Source organism: Marmota monax, unplaced genomic scaffold (genome assembly GCF_021218885.2).
Source record: "Marmota monax isolate L192 unplaced genomic scaffold, Marmota_monax_Labrador192_F-V1.1 WCK01_AAM20220418_F8-fsc00126, whole genome shotgun sequence".
NCBI lineage: Eukaryota > Metazoa > Chordata > Mammalia > Rodentia > Sciuridae > Marmota > Marmota monax.
The window spans coordinates 1,649,046-1,673,513 of record NW_026695245.1 but is presented as its reverse complement, the minus strand read 5'-3'; the positions used below and the strand labels follow the sequence as shown (position 1 = coordinate 1,673,513).

General features: G+C 37.9%; 1 protein-coding gene and 1 pseudogene across 3 annotated transcripts in view; both read left to right on the top strand.

The window, feature by feature from the left end:
- Positions 1 to 2: 2 nt before the first annotated feature.
- On the top strand, positions 3 to 21,528 carry LOC124085925 (small ribosomal subunit protein uS17-like; annotated as a pseudogene).
- Positions 21,529 to 22,790: 1,262 nt separating this feature from the next.
- Psma8 (proteasome 20S subunit alpha 8) overlaps positions 22,791 to 24,468 on the top strand; it is a 39,667-nt gene continuing 37,989 nt past the window's right edge. For all 3 annotated transcript variants that reach the window (XM_046434040.1, XM_046434033.1, XM_046434032.1), the window contains exon 1: positions 22,791 to 22,892. In XM_046434040.1, the coding sequence (XP_046289996.1) occupies positions 22,791 to 22,892 (102 nt within the window). The remainder of the gene's footprint in view (positions 22,893 to 24,468) is intronic.

Here is a 24,468-nt window from a genome sequence, read left to right as displayed (position 1 = left end):
GAATGCGGGGAGGGGGGATGCTCCAGTGCCGAGCAAACAACCAACTGGTCTGATCTCAACGAGGAACTCCGGGTCGTGGAGATCTTGTTTCTGTGCAGTTTTTAGAAACCACAGCTCCGAAAGAACTTCTCCATTCTTGAATGCCCTGGAGCACACCCGACCTTTTCTGGTAGGCACCCCCGTTCCTTTGTGCTAATGGTAGAGCCGCGCCACAGTCCTCCCTCCGCTTCAGCGATTCAGGAAATGGTCCCGCCGCCGCGGGAGAGGGAGAGGCAGGGGCAGCCCCTGTCACAGGAAATGCGAGCGGCCCGAGCCGGCCCGCCCCTTTCGCGCGGGTGCTGCTCGCCGCCCTCCCCGGCGCCCTGAAGCAGCCTCAGAAGTGCGTTTCGTGCGCTGTTATAGAACTAGTTCAGTTTTTCCAACTTCATCGTTACCCTTCCTTGAGAAGAAGCGGCTGCCCTGAGTTGTCCGGGCAGCCGGGAGAGGGGAGGAGGACGGTCTGGACTCGGGAGTTCGTGCGGACCCGTGGAGCATCTGCCGAGATGAGCCAGAGGTGGAAGAACTCGGTGAACGCGGATTCGCTGATTTAAATGGCTCGGTTACGCCCCAAAAGTGCACCTCCGAGTCCACAGCTTCGCTCGCACGCCGAGCCGTGTCTAACAATTAAAAAGTAATGCTGACCCAAAATTGGGACACCAAGGCTGTGTCCGGTACAGGGGGGCAGTCGTCCAACACGGCTAGTAGAGAAGTGGGTCGATTTCATCTAATTTGGGATTAAGCTTTGAAAGCACGGTCGCTCTTCTCGTTTCCAGTGATATACTTAGTGGTTTGTCAAGTACGCCCAAACTGCTAGGCTTCAAGTCAGTGTGAAGGGGAAAAAGTTTTCGAATGAGTGAAGAACACAAGCAAATGTGGGTAATGTGTTGCTGTGGATTTTTAAATTATTCTGTAAATCTAGACTAACATACAACAAAAAATAAAAGTTTATATAAAATGTTACCCGACGTTGAGACTCAAAATTCAATATTTATAAATAAAATAGAAAAATAAAAGAGACATTTTTAAATTTTGTTTCAAATAAATTGTTTTGCATAAGTTCAGTTTCGTTCATTCAGCAAATTTGGGTGTGTCGTCTTTGCCAGGCTTTATGCTAGGTACCGGTAGACACAACTGAAAGAGTTGGACAGGGAACCACTGCTCAATGATTTGTATTTGAATAAAGTTGACAGACCAAAAATGAAGTTAATATGCATATATGTGAAGCCCAAAGAAAGACTGGCAAACAAGAGAATGATGTAAGTTAAAGTCGGACATCTTTATAAAGAGAGCAGGGAGCACTAAGGATTGCACCCAAACACTCCATCACTGAACTACCTCCTTAGTCCTTTTATGTTTTTATTTTGAGACAGGGTTAGTTAATGAGGCTGGTCTTGAACTTGCCATCCTTCTGCCTCAGTCACCCTAGTCCTGGGATTACAGGTGTGCATCCCTGTGCCTGGCCTCCATTATATCTAAACTGAAACCTGAAAAAACTCAAGCCATTCCAAAAATAAAGGAAGGGAGTTTATACTGCCTCCCTTCGAATGGCAAATATTCTTCGGAATTCTAAGCCTTGAAGAAAACACTGTTATGTTTGTACTTTATGTATCAAACTGAATTGAAAAATAATCTATTGAATTCAGAATAGAAACTAATTCTTGCCTACCACCAGGCTGTGAGTCTAACATCTAGTATGTAAGGTCATGTTTTGTTTACACAAAAGTACCTTATTTAAGCCCAGAGTCCTGATGGCACATGCCTGTATTCCCATCAAATGGGAGGCTGAGGCAGGAGGAATACAGCCTCAGGACATTGGCAAGGCCCTAAGCAATTTAGTGAAACTGCCTCAAAATCAAAAATAAAATGTCTGGGGTATGTAGCTCAATGGTAAATTGCTGAAGCTGGCTTTGAACCTGAGATCCTTCTGCCTCAACCCCCAGAGTCGCTAGAATTCCAGGCATGCTCCATCATGCCTGGCTGAAAAAACAAATCCTAAATACTCCAACTGCTCCAGTTACGTCCACTTGGCAGATAACATAGAAATCTTAAAAAGCAACAGGAACCAATGAGAACAGCTGTCTAACCAGTTAAAAAAAAAAAAATCCCCCAGTGGAACTCCCATTCTAGGAAGACACCCAGGGATAGGTACCATCTTTTTTTAAATTACAAATTCCCAACAATGGGGAAGGGAAATCCATTAAGAACAGGTTATGGGTCCTCCTGAGGTATTTTACTCCTTCATAGTAGCAGCCTAGGGCACTCATAGCACCCCATGCAGAAATAACCACAGTGATTCTATGTGAAGGATATAGAAATGACAACCCCCAAAACAGTGTAGCCTGGGAAGAGAGAAGGAGGAAGAAAACAATATATTAATAACATTGATCCTTTCCCAAAACATCCTTTCCCAGTGAAAGGACAATCCCTGGGAGGGGAACAAAACTTAACCAGTGACAAGACCATCCCTAGGAAGGAGATGTCCATCAGGCCTGAAAATGACAATCTCTGGGAAGGAGCCAAAACATTGATCCTTCCCCATATAAATCCTTTCCCAGTGACAGTACAATTAGACCCTGGAGGGTAAGAGATAAGTACTAAATGCTGAACTCTGAGCCCTCCATTCTTACCCAGTAAAAACAAATTTCAAATTCTCGCAAATGCTTCCTGAATGCCCAAACTGATATATTCTGTTAAGGTCTTCATTGGTTGAGTCATCTCCCAGTGTGTAACCTATATAAACACAGACCTCTGCTGTAATTGGGGACCATTTTTGGTCCAGAAAGCTGTGCTCTGATGCCTGACTGATAGACTCTGCTGCTGAATAAAGTCTTTGCTGAATTTGTGAGGTCTGCATCTGACCAGGTTATTTTGTGCTTACATTATGTATGCCTTAAAAATACAATCATTTTCTCAAATTCATCTTTATGTTCTCTCCCTCTCTGCCATTGACATAGACTTAACTCCCCTGAACCCAGAAACTTGTTGGGACCTGACTCCCCAAAATTGGTTTCACCAATTTCATGAAGACCTGTCAATCTGGACTTTCCAGTGACATTATGGAGATGATTTCCCTCAAAAGTGCAGCAGTTCCTTTTCTAGATTGTGAATCTTCAGATTGGTAATTCTGCCATTTTCATTTCAGTTCCTGAATTGCAGGGTCAACTCATGAAAAGTTGTTAAAACAACATGCTAAATGTAAAATATCAAACCTCAGTCCAAACTTTTCCTATTCAGAACATTAAATGAAGACTTCACTGGGTTTTATGGTGGCTTCCTGATTTGGGCAGTCCATCTAAGAGGGAGTTTGAAAGTTCTGGTATACCATCAATCCATGTCCTACATGAAATACCATGATTGTTTATGAAGAGTATTTTTAATAAACCTGAGTACAGTTTGGCTTGGGAAAAAAATACTATAATTTTCTATGTGTCTCATTACATGAAATCTGTAGGAAGGCACTAGCCAAAAGGTTCAGCTGGAAATGGAAATGATCTCACTGAAAGAAGACACTTAAAAAGAACCTTGCCTCATTCTCAGGCTTTCTTGGTAAAACTCAGTCTTACCTGCAAAAGTTGAAAATTCAGACAGAAGGAAGATTGAAACCAAGGAGATGCCTCAGCCAGACGTGTCTTAGGGAATGTAGTAAATCCTGTTTCACTTCACCATTAGTTTTGAGAGGAATCCCAAGGTAGATTGATAGAAGAGCTGGGCGGAAAAGGAAAATCAAGAGCCTCTGGCATTTAGTTAAGAAAGGAATGAAGAACGAATATGCAAAGTTAGCCTAAATCTGGGAAATGACTGTGGGGACTTAAAAAAAAAATAGCTCCCCAGTTAACCATCTCCCCAAACAAACAAAAAAATCAGTCCCTTTATTCAGACTACTCTTGCAAAGGGACATCTGAAGGAGGAATTGAAGTCACATAATCAAGAGGTGGGAGATTTTTTTGAATAATACTAATAGAAGAATGTATAAAGAGACTCAGAATAAGTAATCTATATTAACAATTCATTCTTGTTTATTCACACTAATGAATGTATAGCAGACTGTTTTAACAAATTGAAAATAGAAATAGTACTTTACAGTACAGCTACAGAAAATTGCTTATTTGATTTTCAAATGTTTCAATTTTTAATTTGCTTTCTATGAAGTTGTTTGTATTCCTTAAATATATTTCAATGAACTGATGAAGTGCTGCTGGATAATGTCCAATATTCAGTGAAACTGTAATCATGGGATTAAAAATCTTAATCCTCTCCCCAAATAAATCATGTATATGCAGATAATGGAGATAACTTTGTTTTAAAAAAGAATTTCTTTTAACACTTATTGTTTTATAATTAATAGAACATCTGTACTACCAAATTTGAGGATATTTTAAGCCCCTGTGCTGCCATAAATTCTTAGAATACACTGGGAAGGCATAGACCCAGTCTGTCTGCCCATAATTGGGCTCAGGGCACAATCCCTTAGGTAATATCTTTCAAAATATTTCTGCTCACAGTCTCTGTGGCATTTGATGAGTCAATATGAGTTGTGGCTTCCACAGATTTCAAGATTGCAAGGAGAGCAGCATATGCTATATATTTATATAATCATTGTTCTAGGCAGAACAAATCGCTTTTCACAATTCTCCATAAAAGACTTATTTTCAATACTACAGCAAATTTCATTCAACTTAGATTACAACATAGCCTATCTGGCACATTGTCACTTCTTATATTATCAAATATTAAATGAATTAAGAATGAATCAAATCAATTATATTTTGGGATTTTATGATATAAAAAAGAATTGCTTTTTGAAAAATACATAGTTTCATGGATAGTTTCACCCAACTTAACTCAATATGATAAATATACAGCAACATCCTCCATCAATGCTTATTTATTTAGCATTTATTATGTACTAGCCAGTATGCTGGTGATTGCCTTAACTTACATTGGATTTTTCAACACAGATTGTTTCAATTTTAACAGATAAACTATGTAAAAACACATCAGGTACTGTAAGTTACAAGAATTAGATTTGTACATAAAAATATAGTACGAGGGCTGGAGATATAACTCGGCAGTAGAGCACTTGTCTAGCATGTATAAAGCACTGGTTTCAATTCCCAGTACTGCAAAAATAAAGTAAAAAAAGTAATAAGGAGAAAAATGTTCATTTCAAGAGTAGAAATGATATTGAGTCTATCCTTGGAAAGTTTTCTGGCCAGAATTTATGTACTCCTCTCTGCTATTTAGTATATTCTCTACCCTTAGTAAAAAAAAAAAAAAAAAATATATATATATATATATATATATATATATATATATATTTACACACACATATAACTGTTCTCCAACTACTTCATAATTTATAGAGAGGATTATAATATATTGTCTATTAACTAAGTTCCCTAGGCATGGGTGTGGTAGACAGAACAATTTCACAAAGATGACTACTCCCTAATCCCTGGAAACTATTGATTATGTTATGTGACATAGCAAATTGGAATTAATATTCTACATGGAATTAAAGTGGTTAACCAACTGATTTTAAAATGTGAAGAGTAACCTGGATTATCCAGGTGAACCCTGTGAAATCTCAAGTGCCCTTAAACAGGGAATAGTAAGACTTAAAAGTCAGAATCAGAGAGATGGCATCTTGAGCAAGATGGGCATTGCTAGCTTTCTGACACTGTTAACTTCTCTAACACCTGAATTTTAGCCCAGGTATCAGGCTTACCAAACTTCAAAACAGTGTTTAAAGATATGTAATTTTAAGCCACTAAGTTTGTGATAACTTCCTAGAAAAGTAATAAGAAACTAATATAGGGGCTGGGATGTGGCTCAAGCGGTAGCGCGCTCGCCTGGCATGCGTGCGGCCCGGGTTCGATCCTCAGCACCACATACAAACAAAGATGTTGTGTCCGCCAAATACTAAAAAATAAATATTAAAAAAAAAATTCTCTCTCTCTCTACCTCTATCTCTCTCACTCTCTCTAAAAAAAAAAAAAAAAAAAAAAAAAAAAAAAAGAAACTAATATAATGCTTTCCAATATAATGTGGGATTCAATAATATGTAGTAAAATGTTGATGTTATTGAATATATTGCAAACTACCATCCTAATATATATTAAATTAAACTAATAATCACATTTCTTACACATTATCTTAAAAGAAAAATAATAGAGGCTGGGAGTGCTTCCCTAGTGGACATAAAGCCCTGGGTTCAATCCCCAGCACTGCAATAATAATAAAAGAAGAAAATGATGATGACAATAGAAGAATTATAGCATAAAAAGTTAAAATATATGATAATAAAAAGCATAATATTGCAAACCCATGGGTAGTAATTCTCAAGAATTTTGGCCTCAGAATCCCTTAGAATCCCTTAAAAATATTGTGTGTCTTAAAGATCTTTTGTTTAAGTGAGTCACGCTCTCAATTAGTTACCTGATTGAATATGAAAATTTGGAGTCTTTCAACATTTTCTATTTGCTCCGATAGCTACTGGATCCTCAACCATCTTGTACCTCTGGAAAATTCCATTATATTCTCCTAAGAGAAAATGAGTTTTAGAAAGCAAAGGAAAACAAACCCTTTATTTATTCATTTATTTTTAAATTTCAAGACAGGGTCTCTTGGGGCTGGGGATGTGGCTCAAGCGGTAGCTCGCTCGCAGGGCATGCGTGCGGCCCGGGTTCGATCCTCAGCACCACATACAAACAAAGATGTTGTGTCCGCCGAGAACTAAAAAATAAATATTAAAAAAAAAATTCTCTCTCTCTCTCTAAAAAAAAAAAAAAAGACAGGGTCTCACTAAGTTGGCCAAGGTGACCTGAAACCTGGGATCTTCCTGCCTCAGCCTCCCAATTTCCAAGCTGCTGGTATTACAGGCATGAAGCACCACACTGGCCACCTCCTAGACCTTTCAAAAGGTAAAAGGAACCTCCAAAGACCCTAATATCATACTTCCTAGCAACAAAATTATTCTTTTTTTCAATTAAAAAATGTTTTGGTACTGAGAATTGAACATAAGGGTGTTTTACCACTGAGCTACTTTCCCAGTCCAACACTTTTTGTTTTTATTTTGAGGCAGAGTCACACTAAATTGTCCTGGCTGGCTTCAAACTTGAGATCCTCCTTCCTCAGTCTCCCAAACTGCTGAGATTATAGTTGTGCACCATCACCCGGCTACATTGATCTTAAATTTTAAAAGTTCCAACACCTTGCCATTGAATATCATGTTTACTTAAGGTTTCTTTTTAACAAAAATTTTTGGTGCTGGGGATTGAACACAGAGGTCTTTACCACTGAGCTACATCCCCAGTCCCTTTTATTTTAAGACAGAGTCTCGCTAAATTGTCCAGGCTGCCTGGAATTTGCAATCCTCCTGATTCAGCTTTTTGAGTCACTGGGATTAGAAGCATGCACCACTGTGCCTGGCTTAATTTTTTCCCCCCAGTGATGGGAATGGAACGTGGAGCTTTAAGGCTTCTTGTGAGGGACCTTGGGACATTATAGAAATGTCTTCCTATTCTTAGGCTGTTTATGAGTCAATGAGATTGCTAGAGACGGTGAATTGTATGCTTTTCTGCATTTGTTGAGTAAAAACTTCGCCTTTATTCTATGAATCAGAAGACTTTTTCTATAAAGGACCAGATAGAAAATATTTTAGGTTTTGCAAGCTATACAGGTCCTGTGTTATTATGCAGCTTAGCCATTTTTAGCAGGAAAGCAATGATAGACAATATAAAGAATAGGCATAGCTGTGATCCAATAAAACATTACTCATAAGAACAAGGGAAGGGGCTGGGGATGTGGCTCAAGCGGTAGCGTGCTTGCCTGGCATGTGTGCGGCCCGGGTTCGATCCTCCGCACCACATACAAAACAAAGATGTTGTATCCGCCGATAACTAAAAAATAAATATTAAAATTCTCTCTCTCCTCTCTCTCTAAAAAAAAAAAAAAAAAAAAAAAAAACAAGGGAAGCAGTAGGACAGATTTGGTCCCGGAGCAGTACTTTGCCAGCTTCTGCTGTAGTCTATTACTGTGGTATTTTAGTTAACTTTTTCACTGCTGTGACTAAAAGACTGCCCAAAACAATTTTAGAAGAGGAAAAGTTTATTTGAGGGCTCACAATTTCAGAGATCTCAGTCCATAGACAGCCAGCTCCATTCTTCAGGGCTCTAGGTGAGTCAGAACATCATGGTGGAAGACAGTGGCAGAGGAAAGCAGCTCACTTGATGGTAAGACAGCAGAGAGACTCCACTTGCCAGATACAAAATATATATCCTAAAGCCACATTCCCAATGACCCACTTCCTCCAGCCACACCCTACCCACCTTCAGCCCCAACCCAGTTAATCCCATCACTGGTTAAATCACTGATTGGATTAAGGTTGGTGTGGGGCAATCATTTCTCCTCTAAACCTTCTTGTGTTGTCTCACACATGAATTTTTGGGACACACCTCACATCCAAACTATAAAGTGGTAAATTACATTCATTGATTAATTCATAGAATAAATTCAACTTGTGATACACTTATCTTTTTGTACATTGATTGTTTTTATTTGTTATTTTGCTTAGAATTTTTGTATGCATTCATTTTCTTCTCTTATGTCGGGTTTTGTTAAGATTATACTGCTTCATAAAACAAGTATGGAAGAAGTCTTTTTCTATTCTCTTGATGAATTTGAATAAGATTGGTATTGTTTCTTAAAAGTTTTATAGGATTCACAAGTGATGATATCCCTGGGTCAAGAGTTTCTTTAAGATAGAATTTTTATTTATGGATTTAACAAATTTGAGATATACAAGACATTTCTTTCCATCACCCCCACCTTGTGTTAGGTTTTTGATGCTTTCCTAAGAATTTGCTCGTTTTACCTCAATTTTTCATTACTGTCATTAAGTTACAAAAAAATTTTCATGGTATTAAGATTCATCTTGTTACTACTATTATTCATACCTACTTTCTTTTCTTGATTTGGTTTTCCAGTATTTATCAATTTTATTAGTTTTTTTCAATAACCCAAATTTTAGCTTTATTTTCTATTTTTTTAATTTACTGTAGATGGAAATGATATCTTTATTTTATTTATTTTTATGTGATGCTAAAAATGGAACTCAGTGCCTCACATGTGCTAGGCAAGTGCTCTACCACTGAGCCACAGTCACAGCCCCTATTCTTATTTTTTCCTTCCACTTTCCTTGATTTAATATGTTGTTTTTAAAATATACCATTTTAAATATATATATAACATCTTGACATGGATGCTTAAGAAATTGATTTTTAGCCTTCTTTTTTTTAAGAGAGAGAGAGAGAGAATTTTTAATATTTATTTTTTAGTTATCAGCGGACACAACATATTTGTTTTGTATGTAGTGCTGAGGATTGAACCTGGGCCGCACGCATGCTAAGTGAGCGCACTACTGCTTGAGCCACATCCCCAGCCCAGCCTTTCTTCTTTTATAATGCTTTTTTATTTTTTCTTGTGGTGCTGAGGATTGAACCCATGGCCTTGTGCATATGAGGTAAGCACTTTACTAACTGACCTATATCCCCACCACCCTTAATGCTATTTTAAATCACCACCCTCCAACACTATTTTGGCCCTAACACAGAACTTTAACATATTATGTTTTTGTTATGATTCAGTTAAAAGTATTTACTAATTTCCATTATTAATTCCTCTTAGATCCATAGTTTTGAAAAATATTTAAAAAATTTTCAATATGTGGTGTTTTCTACTTATATTGTTACTGATTTCTGGCCTAATTTCACTACTGGCAGAGAAAATACTGTGTATGTTTCTAATCCTTTGAGATTTGTCAAACTTTCCTGAAAACCTATTATACAGTCAATTTTTGTAAATATCTAATGTTCGTTCAAAATGTAAATGAAGTCTGCAATTATTTTATACTGTAAGGGTCCGGCGAAGCGTCAGAGAAAGAGACCACCAAGTGACCACTCGTGTAATTGGCAGAAGGGGATTTATTGAACCAGCATACTGGGGATCCGTGCCCACTCGAGAAGGGAAAGCAGCCCAGAGCCCCGAGCAGGGGCTGAGCACTGCTTAAGTACACTTTTTTGGGGGAGGGCGGGGATTTTACATACATCACAGTCTCCTTTAACAAATCATCATACACCGAGGGAAAATCAAACAACAATTCCTAAACATGATTAGTTCATTCATTGGCGGGAACAGGTCGGGCAGGGGTGATAGGTCAGTTCTAAACGGGGTACACATTCAAACTGATTGGTCCAGGCCCTGCAATGCCTACGTGCAAGATCACACAGAGCCCTGAGTTATTAAACAACCAAGCAGTCAGGGGGAATATTTACTGGGCGGTTCCAAGCATTGTCTTAACAGCTACAGGTATTTCAGGTTTTGCATGTAGCATAGAAACTTAACAATACCTAATCCTTTACATTTTAACTCAGGCCTTGCAGCCTAGAAACTTTACAATGCCTGGTCTTTTACCCTTTAACTTTTACACTTTAACTTCAATTTCTTTTACCCTTACAATATATATGCCGCAGTCTGGCTGGGCACAAAGTAACTGAGCCATCACACAGCCTTGTAGGTTCAAAACAGGAACTCCTTTATTCTCTGCACTCCCACAAACGCCACCCACGCGGCCTTCTCCCTGACACACCACACCCCAACCGGAAATCCCTCCTCCGGAAATCCCTCACTCCAGCACTTCCCCAACCAACAGGAACTCCCCAGGAATCCCTCCAGAATTCCAAAGTAGCAGGCCAAGGTTGACAGCAGGGGTCTAATATACAATTGAATACACAGCTTAACATAGCCATCATCATCTCAATGGCTTGCTAGCATCACCTCTCAAACACTCTGTTCTGGCAAAAATGCCATGCCTCTTCCCTACTGGGCTGTGGCCCTCAACATATATATATATCACACAAATATATATATATATATATTTTTTTTAGGGTGTACATACATGATGGGAAAGACACTGACAGAGATAGAATGCCAATTTTATTCATCATGTTGTTTGAATAGTATTTATTGGTTTTTTGTTTGTTTGCTTGTTTGTTTTTTAGTCTGCTTATTTTATCAATTACCAAGAAAACTATTGAAATTTCCAACTATAATACTTATATTGGGTACAATTTAGAATTGTTGGATCTTCCAGATTAGATTTGTCATTATAAAATATTCCTCAGAATCTCTTGCTATACTTTTAAAAAAATTTTTTTATTCAGTACTCAGGATTAAATCCAGGGGCACTTAACCACTGAGCTATATCCCCAGAACTTTTTTTAAATTTTGAGACACAGGCTGGGGATGTGGCTCAAGCGGTAGCGCACTCACCTGGCCTGCGTGCAGCCCAGGTTCGATTCTCAGCACCACATACAAACATAAATGTTGTGTCCGCTGAGAACTAAAAAATAAAATAAAATAATAAAAAATAAAATAAATTTTGAGACAGGTTCTTGCTAAATTGCCCAGGGTGGCCTCTAACTTGTGATCCTCCAACCTCAGTCCCCAGGGTTGCTGGGATTACAGTCATGCGCCACTATGCCCAACTCCTTGCTATGCATCTTGAGGTAAAATCTACTTTTTAGCAGTTTTTTGTTTTGGGGGGTTTTTAGTTAAATGTTGCATGATTTATCTTCTTCACTTTCACTTTTTAAAACCCTTTTATTATTTATTCTAAGAAGTACATAAGTGCATTTATTTTTATCTACTCTAAAACTATTTATTTTTTAATAAATGCTTCATTTTTTTAAATAAATGCTTTATTTATTTATTAAAAAAGTTTTTTTTTAATAAATGCTGTTTTTTTTTAGCTACTGATAGACCTTTATTTTCTTTATTTATATGTGGTGCTGAGAATCAAACCCAGTGCCTCCCATATGCCAGGCAAGTATGCTACCACTGAGCCACAGCCATAGCCCCTACAACTATTTCTTTTTTTTTTTTTTTAAAGAGAGAGAGTGTGAGAGAGGGAGAGAGACAGAGAGAGAGAGAGAGACAGAGAGAGACAGAGAGAGACAGAGAGAATTTTAATATTTATTTTTTAGTTTTTGGCGGACACAACATCTTTGTTTGTATGTGGTGTTGAGGATCGAACCAGGGCCACATGCATACCAGGTGAGCGCGCTACCACTTGAGCCACATCCCCAGCCCCCCTACAACTATTTCTTATAATTAAAATGTTTATATAATTATAGGGAATATAAGTATTAATATAGTTATCTTTAAATCTACTAAATACTATTTGCTTTCTATTTTTCCAGCCTGTAATTATTCTTTTCTCTTTCTTTTCTATCTTTTTTGGGGATTGGGGAGTGAACCCAAGAACTTCTGCATGATAGGAACAAGCTATACCACTGAGCTACACTCCCAACCCCTTCTTTCTAGTGATATCTTTTATTATTATATTATTATTATATTACATTATTCTCTTAGTGATTTTTGCAAAGATTACAACATGTCTTCTGGACCACCTGATAATTAATATATTACAAACGTTGTGGTATATGCCTGCGATACCAGTTACTTGGGAGTCTGAAGCAGAAGGATCACAACTTGGAGGCCAGACTGGGCAATTTAGCCAGACACTATCTTTTTATTTTTTATTTTTGGTACAGGATTGAATCCACGGACACTTACATCCCCAGCCCTTTTTAATTTTTTATTTTAGACAGGATCTCACTAAGTTGCTGAGGCTGGCTTTGAACCTGCAATCCTCCTGTCTCAGTCTCCTGAGTTGCTGGAATTACAGGCATGTTAACACATACAAGTCCCTGTCTCAAAATAAAAAATAAAATGTGATGGGGATGTAGCTCAGTGTCAGAGTGCCCATGGGTTCAATCCCCAGTACTGTGAAATGAACATATATTTACTCTTTGAACACTGTGCAACAATGAAAGGCAATTGAGGACACCTTAATTTCATTTGCACTCTTTCCCAAGTTATATTTTGTCACTGATTTTAATACTCTTATCTTAATACGCTCATAAGGGATTATTATTATTTTAGTCAATTATTTTTTTAATTTAGGCATGTATTTACCTTAATGCTCTTCATTTCTTCCTACATCTCCAAACTTACATCTTTGATCATTTTTTTCTGTCTAAAGAACACTATTTAGTATTTTCTTTAAAAAGTATTTAAGTAATGTTTTCTGGTTTTCTTTGTATGAAAAATACCTTCATTTACCTTCAATTTTGAGGGACAATTTTCACTAGATACAGAATATTTTGCTTGCATTTTTTTCTTTTAGCATGCTGAAAATAGAATCCTGTATTCATTATAGAAATAAATCAGTTGAACGTCAATTATTGCATATTGGTAATATGCTAATTTCCCCTCTTTGGATAGCTTTAAATTTTTCTTGCTATAAATTTTTGGTTTATAGCAGGTTTATTATGGTTTTTCTAAATGTTCCAAACCAAATAACTTTATGTATTATTCTGACCTTTATTTCCTACTCTTCTAGCACCCCAACTATATATACATTAGATTTTTCAACATATCCAGGATATTTTTTTCAGTGCTCCCTATTCTTTTCTCTGTGCTTTAATATAGATTTTTATTCTTATACTATTTTATAATTCACACTTCTATCTTCAACTAGGTCTCCAATCTTCTCTTAAATTCATTCATTGACCTCTTAATTTTAGTTAATATAGTTTTCGTTTTTACAATTTTCAATTGACTATTTATTAATAGTTCTAGTTCCTGTTAAAAAATCTCAATCAGGACAGGCATAGTGGCACACACCTGTAGTTCCAGCTACTCAAGTGTCTTAGGCAGGATGGTCACAAATTCAAGGCCATATTGGGCAATTTAGTTAGGCCCTGTCTCAAAGGCTGAAAAGGGGTTTGCCCTGGTGACACAAGCCTGTAATCCCAGCTTCTGAGGAGGCTGAGGCAGAAGGATCCCACATTTGAAGCTAGACTCAACAATTTAGGAAGGCTCTGTCTCAAAACAAAAAGAAAAAGGACTGGGAATGTACCTTAGAGATAGACTGCTTAATGGGGGAGAAAAAGACCAAGAAAAGGGTTTGGGGATCTAGCTTAGAAGTAGAGCAATCCCCAGTACTACCAAAACAAAAATAAAAACATAAAAAAACCCCTCAATCTAGTTTTTAATCACTTGATTATAATTATCTTATTTGTTTCAAAAATCTGTATCTGATCCAGGTGTGGTGGTAATTCCATAGACTTGGGAAGATCACAAATTCAAAGCCGCCTCAACAATTTAGTGAGACCCTTTCTCAAAATTAAAAATTAAAAGAAATAGGGATGTGGCTCAGTGGTTAGGTGCCCTTGGGTTCAATCCCTGGTACAAAAAAAATATGTATTTAATAACTTTAATGTATTATATGAGCCTCTTTCTATTGCCTATTGTTTATCTTGTTGTTTGATCCATCTTTTCTTTAAGTGTGCATGATTATTTTTGATTCAGCACAGAATACTGCATATAAAAATGCAACAATACAACAATTATATGCAGCTCTGCATTACATTATCTTTCTATCCACAGAATTTACTTTTGCTTCTGGTAGGCAACTACTCACTAAGCACACTAGAAATGCTTTGTTCTAGTGCTTCCAACACTTTGCCTTTTAAAAAATTACTGAAGAACCCAGAGTGTTTTCTAAATGTGGGTTATGTCTATTAATATTTATCATATTAGAAATTAAAAGAAGATTTACTTTTATTAGTTCTTGAAAAGTAATAAACTCATTATATATTTACACAGTTAACACATTTTTGTGATAATTACATTTTCCAAATTTAAAAAAATGAGAATGACATTGCAAGTCTCTTCTCTGCCTATGTCTGTGTGTGTGTGTGTGTGTGTGTGTGTGTGTTGGAGACTAGCCCAGGATCTTGTATATACTAGGCAAGCTCTCTCCCACTGAGCTATATCCCCAGCCCTGTAAATCTCTCAATGTCTGGCTTAATAAAACAGCTTTATTCTCATATTTGCTTCTATATTCAAACTTCAATGTTATTTTGCTTGAAATATAGGGAGAAAATCTAACCTTACAAAGATATATAGTAGAACAAAGAAGATAATTATTTAAATAGGCCTTTTAGATCCCTTCAAAGCAAGTATACAATTATTTAGTTTCCTAGACATCAGTTGAAGTATGCAATCTAAAATCCTATTAAAGAACTTTTAGTACTCTTTTGCATTAAAATCCACTGGTCTACTTGAATAGTAGTTCTAAGGGTTGGGGATGTAGCTCAGTAGTAGAGTGCTTGCCTAGCATGAGCTAAGGCCCTGGGTTTGATCCCCATCATCATCACACAAGCACACACACCAAAAAAAAAAAAAAAAAAAAAAACTTTGACTATTGCTTTTACTTATGCACAACTGTACATCATACTTTAGTTCTGGAAAATACTAGCTCACAAAGTTATGAATATCTTATATCTTGCAAATCTAGTACATCAAAAAAAATCATATCACCATCAATCTTATCAGTAGTCTTTAATCATTGAGAAACAGTTAAGTTCATAGTGATGAAAGTCTTCAAAAATCCCAACTGTTGCTTAAAAGCTTGAATTTTTATCTTTGGAAATAGATAAGATCATTAAATGTTGTTTTTCTTGAAGAGACAGACTCACTTTGTTCATCTTCAAATGTCTGTCTAAATAAGTAACTCTGAATAAACATAGTTTGTCAGTCATTCTTTCTAACATAAAAGGTGTTCCGTGAGAAAGGGGGCTGATTCAGCCAGCAACTAAAAGATTTACACAGGTGCTTCAAGCTAACCATCTTATTTTAAAGACAGTAGAAGTGCTTTATATGGACTTCTCTCTTTGTCATTATGAAGAGTAAGAAGATAGGTATTCTGGGGCTGGGATTGTGGCTCAGCAGTAGAGTGCTCACCTAGCACATGCGAGACCCTGGGTTTGATCCTCAGCACAACATAAAAAGAAATAAAATAAAGGTATTGTGTCCAACTACAACTAAAAAATAAATATTAAAAAAGATAGATATTCAAGAGTCAAAACCAAAATAATTAATAACTTAATGCTTATTAAATCAGATTCTAAAATGAAATTGGTTATTTTCCTCCCATGAGTGCTTAGGAATAAAGAATACAGCATTTACTAGACTAAGTTTGGTGCTACCTCCTTGATTCAGCAAAGACACCAGTAGATTCACCCACTTTTGTTTTTGCATTGTCAATATACATATTCATGTAATGAAAAGCAAGATGTTATCTTAATATTATTATAATTTTAACATTGTGAATCCCTTGAAAGTTTTTGGTATTGCTCCAAAGATCTATGTAATAGTTTATGACAACCACTGCTTTATTTCAATCAGGGATTGAGGTGAATTTAAAACTTAGTTATTATTATTATGTAATAAATTTATTATTTTCATGAACTAATAATTTCTAATTTCTAATATGATAAATATTGATAGACATAACACACATTTAGAAAGCACTCTGGTGTCTTCAGTAATTTTTTAAAAGGCAAAGTGTTGGAAGCACTGTAATAAAGCATTTCTAGTGTGCTTAGTTATTAGTCTCTGTGCAAAAAGGTTTTTTTAAGCTTTAAACTTTATTTGAATATTGTAAAATTGTACATTCCAATAATTAAAATCTTTGAACAACAACAAAAAACCCACAAGGAATCTATTAGACTGCATTTTACACCCTTCAGGACACCTTGAACCAGTCTGGTTTTTATTCCGGATTTCAATTATCATCCCACCCCATTTCTTACACCAACATTCAAGTTCTTTTCTTTACCTGCCAGCTAGATAGGCATACTCGAGGAGCAGGCGTGACCTTCCCTGTCAGTAGTTCTTAATTTTTTTTTTTTTTTTTTTGTACTGGGAATTGAACTCAGGGGCACTTGACCACTGAGCCACATCCCAGTCCTATTTTGTATTTTATTTAGAGACAGGGTCTTGCTGAGTTGCTTAGGACCTTGCTTTTGCTGAGGCTGGCTTTGAACTCGCAATCCTCCTGTCTCAGCTTCCCAAGCCACTGGATTATAGGTGTGCACCACCACACCTGGTTTAGTTCTCAATTTTTTGATGTGAAAGGGGCAGCACAGTTATTTAGACTTGATCCAACCTCTTTGCATCTTATAAGCTAAATAGCTAAAAGAAGTAAAATAAGAAGGCAGTGCTCACACAAGGCATGTTGGCAGCACAGGTCTCATTACAATTTGCCTGCTTGCTTCTCCTGTTCCATTGTTTCTTTTGATGTGGGAGACCAACCTTACAGTGACTGAGTCACACTCCCCGGCTGGGTGCTGAGGCACTCAGTCACAGAAATTAGGCAGAGCTTTCCCCACCCTTCTTGGGTCCGAGGGTTGGTGTCTCGTGCATGAGTGTGTCTTGCTACAGCCCCATGGGTGAAGCTGTGCTCACCTGTTCCTTTGTAATATAACCCCTTGCAATGTTTAGGATAGAATCTTCCATGGAAGTGCCTTGTGTGTGTCCCCTTCTCTTACTGTGCCCTTGGGTGTGGCCTACCCAGGTGTCAGTCAACCTGCTGATAGTGAACATCTTGAAGATAGACTCAGCCCCCTGAAACCTGACCTCTTGCCTCATTTAAATAACTTCTCCTCAATAAAAGGGGTTAGCACGTGCTCTCGCGCGCTCTCTCTCTCTTTCTGCGGGACCCTTAAGGTCAGAGGAGCTGTCACAGGGAACCCAAAGAAAAAGATATTTGTGTCTCTTGTGTGGTTATTTCATGCAGCCCAATTAGCCCAGTTTAACTGGAGTGACCCCTGATCCTTTTAGTCGCGAGAACAGAAACCCGGCATTTTGAAGGATATTACTTTGTGTTTCTGTGTTCTTCAATTTTGACTTCTCAATTTCTCAATCTAAATCATACAAAGTTTGTCAAACGTGGTTGCAGAAAAAGCAGAACAAGGTATATGAGCAAGCAAGGTATATGTGGTAGCCATGTCAGAATGTAGAATAGGTCTATTTTGACTTCACTCTTGTGGGATAATGGGTTCCAACAAAAAAGCTTAAATATTTTCCATAACATCTCATCATGCTTTGAGCTCCAATTTTTGTCTAATCAAAGATCTGCTTTAGCTTGGCGCAGTGGAACAAGCCTATAATCCCAACAGCTTGGAAAGCTGAGGCAAGAGTTCAAAGTCAGTCTCAGCAATTGAGCAAGATCCTGTCTCAAAATAAAAAATAAAAAGCACTGGGGATGTGGTTAAGCACCCCTGGGTTCAATCCAGGGACACTTTTTTAAAAAGATCTGCTTTAACTTCTAAACTAGGCATCAGGAACAGGCAAATATCTCTGGGTTTTCCTTCTCCTTTAAATATAAGCACCACAAATGTTCATTCCTTGTTAGCTCTTTAGGAATAGCATGTAGATTTTGTTTTTTGTGTGTGCCAGGAATTGAACTCAGAGGTGCTTAACCACTGAGCCACATCCCCAGCGAATTTTACTTTTTGCTTTGAGATGGGGTCTAGCTAAATTACTCATGGGCTCACTAAATTGCTAAGGCTGGCTTTGAACTTGGGATCCTCCTGCCTCAGCCTCTCCAGTCACTGGGATTACAGGCATGTATCACTGCACCCTGCAACATGGATTTTAAAACATATTTTGTCCCATATTTCTAGTTGTTCTCAATAGAAGATTTGGCTCAAATCATTAAGATTACCATCGTTAAAAATCTCTAGGCATTAAATTGTTTCTGACCATTGTTTTTGTTAGTCTAAACTATGCTTGTTGTAAAAAATAACATAAGGGCTGGGGATGTGGCTTAAGCGGTAGCGCGCTCGCCTGGCATGCGTGTGGCCCGGGTTCGATCCTCAGCACCACATACAAACAAAGATGTTGTGTCCGCCAATAACTAAAAAATAAAATAGTAAAATTCTCTATCTATCTCTTCTCTCTAAAAAAAATCTATAAAAACAATAACATAATATAGTTACACGTAAATAGTTTAAAATGGTGACTTCTCTTTGTTTACCATGTCTTTCTATTCTCTTTCCAATCTCTGTCCTCCTGCAAAGAAAACCACTTTTGTCAGCTTGGTGTATGTCCTTTCACTTTTCCCCATATATTTACGATCATATATTTGTATACATATATTCTTTAAAAGTATAAATGGGTTCATGCTATAGCTTTACACTTCCAAATTTCTCTTTTATAGAGTAATCAACTTCTTGGTTAACTCAATGATAAACAACAATAGCTACCATTTTGTAAGCATTTACTCTGTATCAAATAGACCTGGGGACTAATGTATTATTTCATTTATTCTTCACAACAACTTTGTGAACTAGATACTATCCCCATTTTACAGGTAAGGAAACTGAGTTTAAGTAAAATAAATTTTATCTACCTGTTATGGTTAGATATCAGGTGTCCCCCAAAAGCTCATGTGTGAGACAATGCAAGAAGATTTAAAGGTGGAATGCCCAGGTTATGAGAGCCTTAATCCAACCAGTAAATTAATCACCTGATAGGGATCAACCAGAATGTACCTGTAGGCAAGTAGGGTGTGGCTGGAAGAAGTGGGTCATTGGGAACATGTCTTTGGGGTATATTTTTTTTTTTTTTTTAAATATTTATTTATTTTTTTTTAGTTTTCAGCGGACACAACATCTTTGTATGTGGTGCTGAGGATCGAACCCAGGCCGCACACATGCCAGGCGAGCGTGCTACCGCTTGAGCCACATCCCCAGCCCTGGGGGATATATTTTATCCCTAAAGAATGGAGCTCTCTGTCTCTCTCTCTTTCTGCTTCATGGTGCAATGTCCTGAGCTGTTTCCCTCCACCACACTCCTCCACCATGATGTTTTGCCTTGCCTCAAGCCCTAAGGAATAGAACTATACTTCTATAAAATTAATTTTGAGCCCCCAAATAAACTTTTCCTCCTCTAATTGTTCTTGTCAGGTCTTTTGGTCACAGTAATAAACAAGTTGACTTAAACACTACCCCAAACCACAAAACTGTTAAATTGTAGTCTCAATATGAAGCCTGAATGTGTGAATTAATCTTTGTCAATATTTCTAAAATGTACACTATAATACATTATAACATTCATAAAATTCCTTTCAATCAAAGTTATAAAAATCCTCTATTCAAATGTCAGTTTTCTCATTTTCATATTATACCATAAGCATATAAGATGTCACCAACTGGGAGAACTAAATGAATGGTACAAAGACCCTCTGTAACATGTCCTTAACTTTCTGTGAGTCTATAAGTTTTTTTGTTGTTTTTGTTTTTTTGGTATTGCACCTGGCTGAGTCCACAATTAAAAAAAAAGTCACAAACCTTTACATAATGTAGAATTCCATTTATATACATTTTTTGAAATGACAGAATTATAGAGAAGGAGAACAGATTAGTGGTTGTCAGGGATGGTGGAGGTAGAGAGATATGTTTTCTAAGTGGACAGCATAGGGATCTTTGTGATTTGAAATAGTTCTATATCTTAATGGTGGTAGTGGTTTTAGCACACGATAAGTTACACGGAAACACACATAGGAGTACATGTAAAATTGCTGAAATCTGAAAAGCCTCTATGGGTTCTATCAATGTCAGTTTCATAGCTTTGTTATTTTATTGTATTATAGGTATGTAAGGTATTACCATTGGACCAAACTAGGTGAAGAGTAGAGGAGACTTCTCTCCACTCTTTTTCTATTATTTCAATATAGAACATAAAAGGGGGTTACTTAACAAGAATAATGAAATACTTCTCAAAAAAACATCTTCTGGCAAACAACAGTTTTGTAACCACAAAATAAATTGTTCTGTTGGAAATTTTTGTTTTTCTCAGTAGAACCAAACTTTTCTAGAGTTTCCCACATTAAAGAAAAGGGGTTCTTTTTTCAGGTAGCCCAGAAGGTGGCAGACATTTAGACTCAGTGTGCCTGTCAAAAGCAGCTAACCGGGGCTGGGGATGTGGCTCAAGCGGTAGCGCACTCGCCTGGCATGCGTGCGGCCTGGGTTCGATCCTCAGCACCACATACAAACAAAGATGTTGTGTCTGCCGAAAACTAAAAAATAAATATTAAAAATTCTCTCTCTCTCTCTCTTAAAAAAAAAAAAAAGCAGCTAACCATCTTTCAAAACAAGAAGAGGGTCTTGCTGGGAAAAACTGGCAAGGAGACGCCACTAAATACCACAATAATATTAGCCTGCAGTTCAGGACACCCAAGGAGGCCATTGAGGACACCTACATTAATAAGAATGTCCCTTTACTGGTAACATTTTCATCCAAGGGCAGATTCTGTCTGGGTGTGGTCACCAAGATGAAGATGCAGGCACCACTGTTATCCTCTGGGACTATTTCCATTACATGTGCAAGTTCAATTACTGGGAGAAGCACCACAAGAACATGTCTGTGCACCTATCCCCCTGCTTCAGGTATGTCCAGATTGGTGATATTATCACATTGGTCAAGTGCGGGCCCCTGAACAAGATAGTGCACTGCAATGTGCTCAAGGTCATCAAGGCTGCTGGCACCAAGAAGCAATTCCAGAAGTTCTGAGATTGGATGTCTTCCCATTCCCCAAAATGAATTAACTTATTTTCCAATGGAAAAAAAGGGACCAGAAGGGGAATGAATACAAATTGCTCTCAAGAGTCAACTCAATTCTAGCTTTTTGGAATTAAGAAAAATGAGTTTTCTCTTTTGTGGATAATTTTTCTTTCTTTCTTTTTTCTTTTCAGTACCAGGATTGAAACTAGGGGTACTTAACCACTCAGCCACATCCCCAGCCCTTTTTGAGACAGGATCTTGCTAAGTTGCTGAGGCTGGCTTGAACTTAAGATACTCCTGCTTCAGCCTCCCAAGTTGCTGGCATTACAGACATGCACCACCATGCCTAGCTCTTTTTCTTAAGTCCAAGTTGATTTCACCAACTTTAAGATCCTGTGCATTGTAAAACAGCATCTAATAAACAATACAGGGTAAGTAATAATAGCCAAATTTACTTAGTCATTAGCACCTCCTGGAGTCATTTTTATAATGCACATTTAATGTTCGACCTTTGGACCACATTGCTGAAGAATTTTTTAATACTCTCATATTATTGATAAAGACAGAGTTGTTTCACAGGTAGTAATGTTTTACAACATAATACAGATATAGCTAAACTTCCATAAATCATTCAAGTCACATCTTTGGATTTTTAAATTTTTCTTCAATGAAAAGAGTATTTTCTTAATTACTGTCTTTAGTATTAGTTTGATGGACAATTTCTTCTAGTTAATGGACCATTTGCTCACAGGGCAAAACAAAACAAAAGAATAAACACTATTTTGAAAATTATCATTTCTTGGGTTCAAGTGACCAAAGATAACCAGAGAAAGAAAAAGGGGGTGGTGGTAGGGGACTTTAGAATTTAAAACCAAAGGCAAGCGGCTGAAATTGTACCTCTCATTCTTTCTGTAAATAAGTGCATACAAAAATATCTGACCTTTGAAGATCTTATCTTTAAGCCCTTAATCTTGCATATCATTTTTATAAATCAGTGAGCAGTCACCACGCCCAGGTTTACACTGGTGGCAATCTGGGAGATTTATGAGACAAGAAGGGAAAGGAAGAGGCTGGGGTCACCTAGACCGTCGGGCGCGAGGACTTCTGGGAGGGAGCCAATGGCGTGGGCACAAAGACTTCTGGGAGGCCGCTCGAGGCCCGGGGCGTGCGTGAGCACTTCCGGGAGCCGGCACGTGGTGGTGCAAGCGGTTCCCAGCCTCGTGTACCTCTGGTAGCGTCTTAGGCTCCGCGGGAATCTTACTTTTAATGTGATGGCGTCTCGGTATGACCGGGCGATCACCGTCTTCTCCCCAGACGGACACCTTTTCCAAGTGGAGTATGCCCAGGAAGCAGTGAAGAAGGGATCCACTGCGGTGAGCAGCGACTTCCCGACCTTCATTCCCCTGGGTCTTGGCAGGCCGCCTGGCACTGCCCCAGTTTAGTGCTTGAGTGTTGGGAAGAGTCCGGCACTTGTGGAAAGTGTTTTTTTTTTTTTTTTTGTAATTTTTTTTTTTATTTAAGGAGATGCTACTTCTGAGATTTGGGCGGAGTAAAATCTGGTAGATTTCATTGATTTTTGCTTAAAGATAGTTATAGACCAAAGACTAGTTGTGTTTGATAACCTGGACCCCAACGTGTATTAATTCTGTGTCTGACCGTAAATAAGGCTAGCACAGCTAACCTGAATGCGCATAGCCCACTGCCTCAGGAATTCACAGAATCATGGGAAACCTAACGGTACCTTTATGGGGGAAGCCGTTGTTTAAATCATCATAAAAATTAAAAAGGGGTCCAGACCCTGTGGTGCGCGCTTGCAATCCCAGCCACTAAGGAGGCTGAGGCAGGAGGATCCCAAGTTCAAGGCGAGCTTCAGTAATTCAGAGAAGTCCTAGGCAGGGACCATGTCTGAAAATTAAAAAGAGCTAGGAGACAGGAAAGCGAGGAACCCGGATGGGCCAGCGAGAAATGAAAGACGGAGACCAGGTGGAGATACACAGGAGAGTTTGTCAGAGGTGACAAAGGGCATCAGTCCATAGCCCGCGGGAGGCCAGGCGGGCTTGGGGTTGGAGATTTATGGGGGTGGCTCAGGAATGCAGAGCCGGATAGGGCGGGTCCTGATGTGGACGATTAAGGGTGGGATTGGTAGGAGGGAGTGGTGATATGCCCTTGGCTGGGGAAAGAATGCAGGCGCTGCAGGGTTGGATTGGTTTGAGGGAGTGGTGAGCCTTTCTCTGAAAAACCCTAGGACGGGAAAACCTTAAAATGGCCACCCAGATGCTAGGCAAGGCACTTAGACCAGGAATGTAGCTAAGTAATAAAGCACCTCTGGGTTTAATCCACAGTACCTTCCCTCACCCATATTAAAATTTTCCTTTTGTATGGTTTAAACCTACATAATATTAAACTCTTATTCGTGAGGAAACAGCTAAAAATGGTAGTCCAGATACATCCATGAAAAATAATTGTACCAAAATTTCCACCCCAATATTTGGTGGCCTTTTAGAGGCTCAAAATCCCAAGAATCTCCACTTTTTGTCACCTTTGTTGTTATTTTTAAGTGATAATGGAAGTTTCATGAGAGATTATACTTTGTTAGACTTAGGTACCACATTACTGAAAAACTTTCAAATACTCAAGGTAGCAGTAATATTGCTGCCAAATTTTAACTACATTCAGTAAGCTTAGTGATTTATAAAAATTAAAAAGGACAAAAGTGCCCTGGTGACCAAAGATCTATTATCCCCAAACTTTCAAGATCTAGCCTATGAATTTAAAAGGATCTGATTTTTAAAAAATATCTAAAATTTCATGAGCATGTTTGTTGTATGTTTTGGAAATTAGACAGTAGCTATGAGAATACACAGCATTTCTGAGTCTACAAGTGTCTTTACTCTCACTTTTCTTACCCACTTGATAATGGAAGGAAATAATTCACTTTCATTATAAATC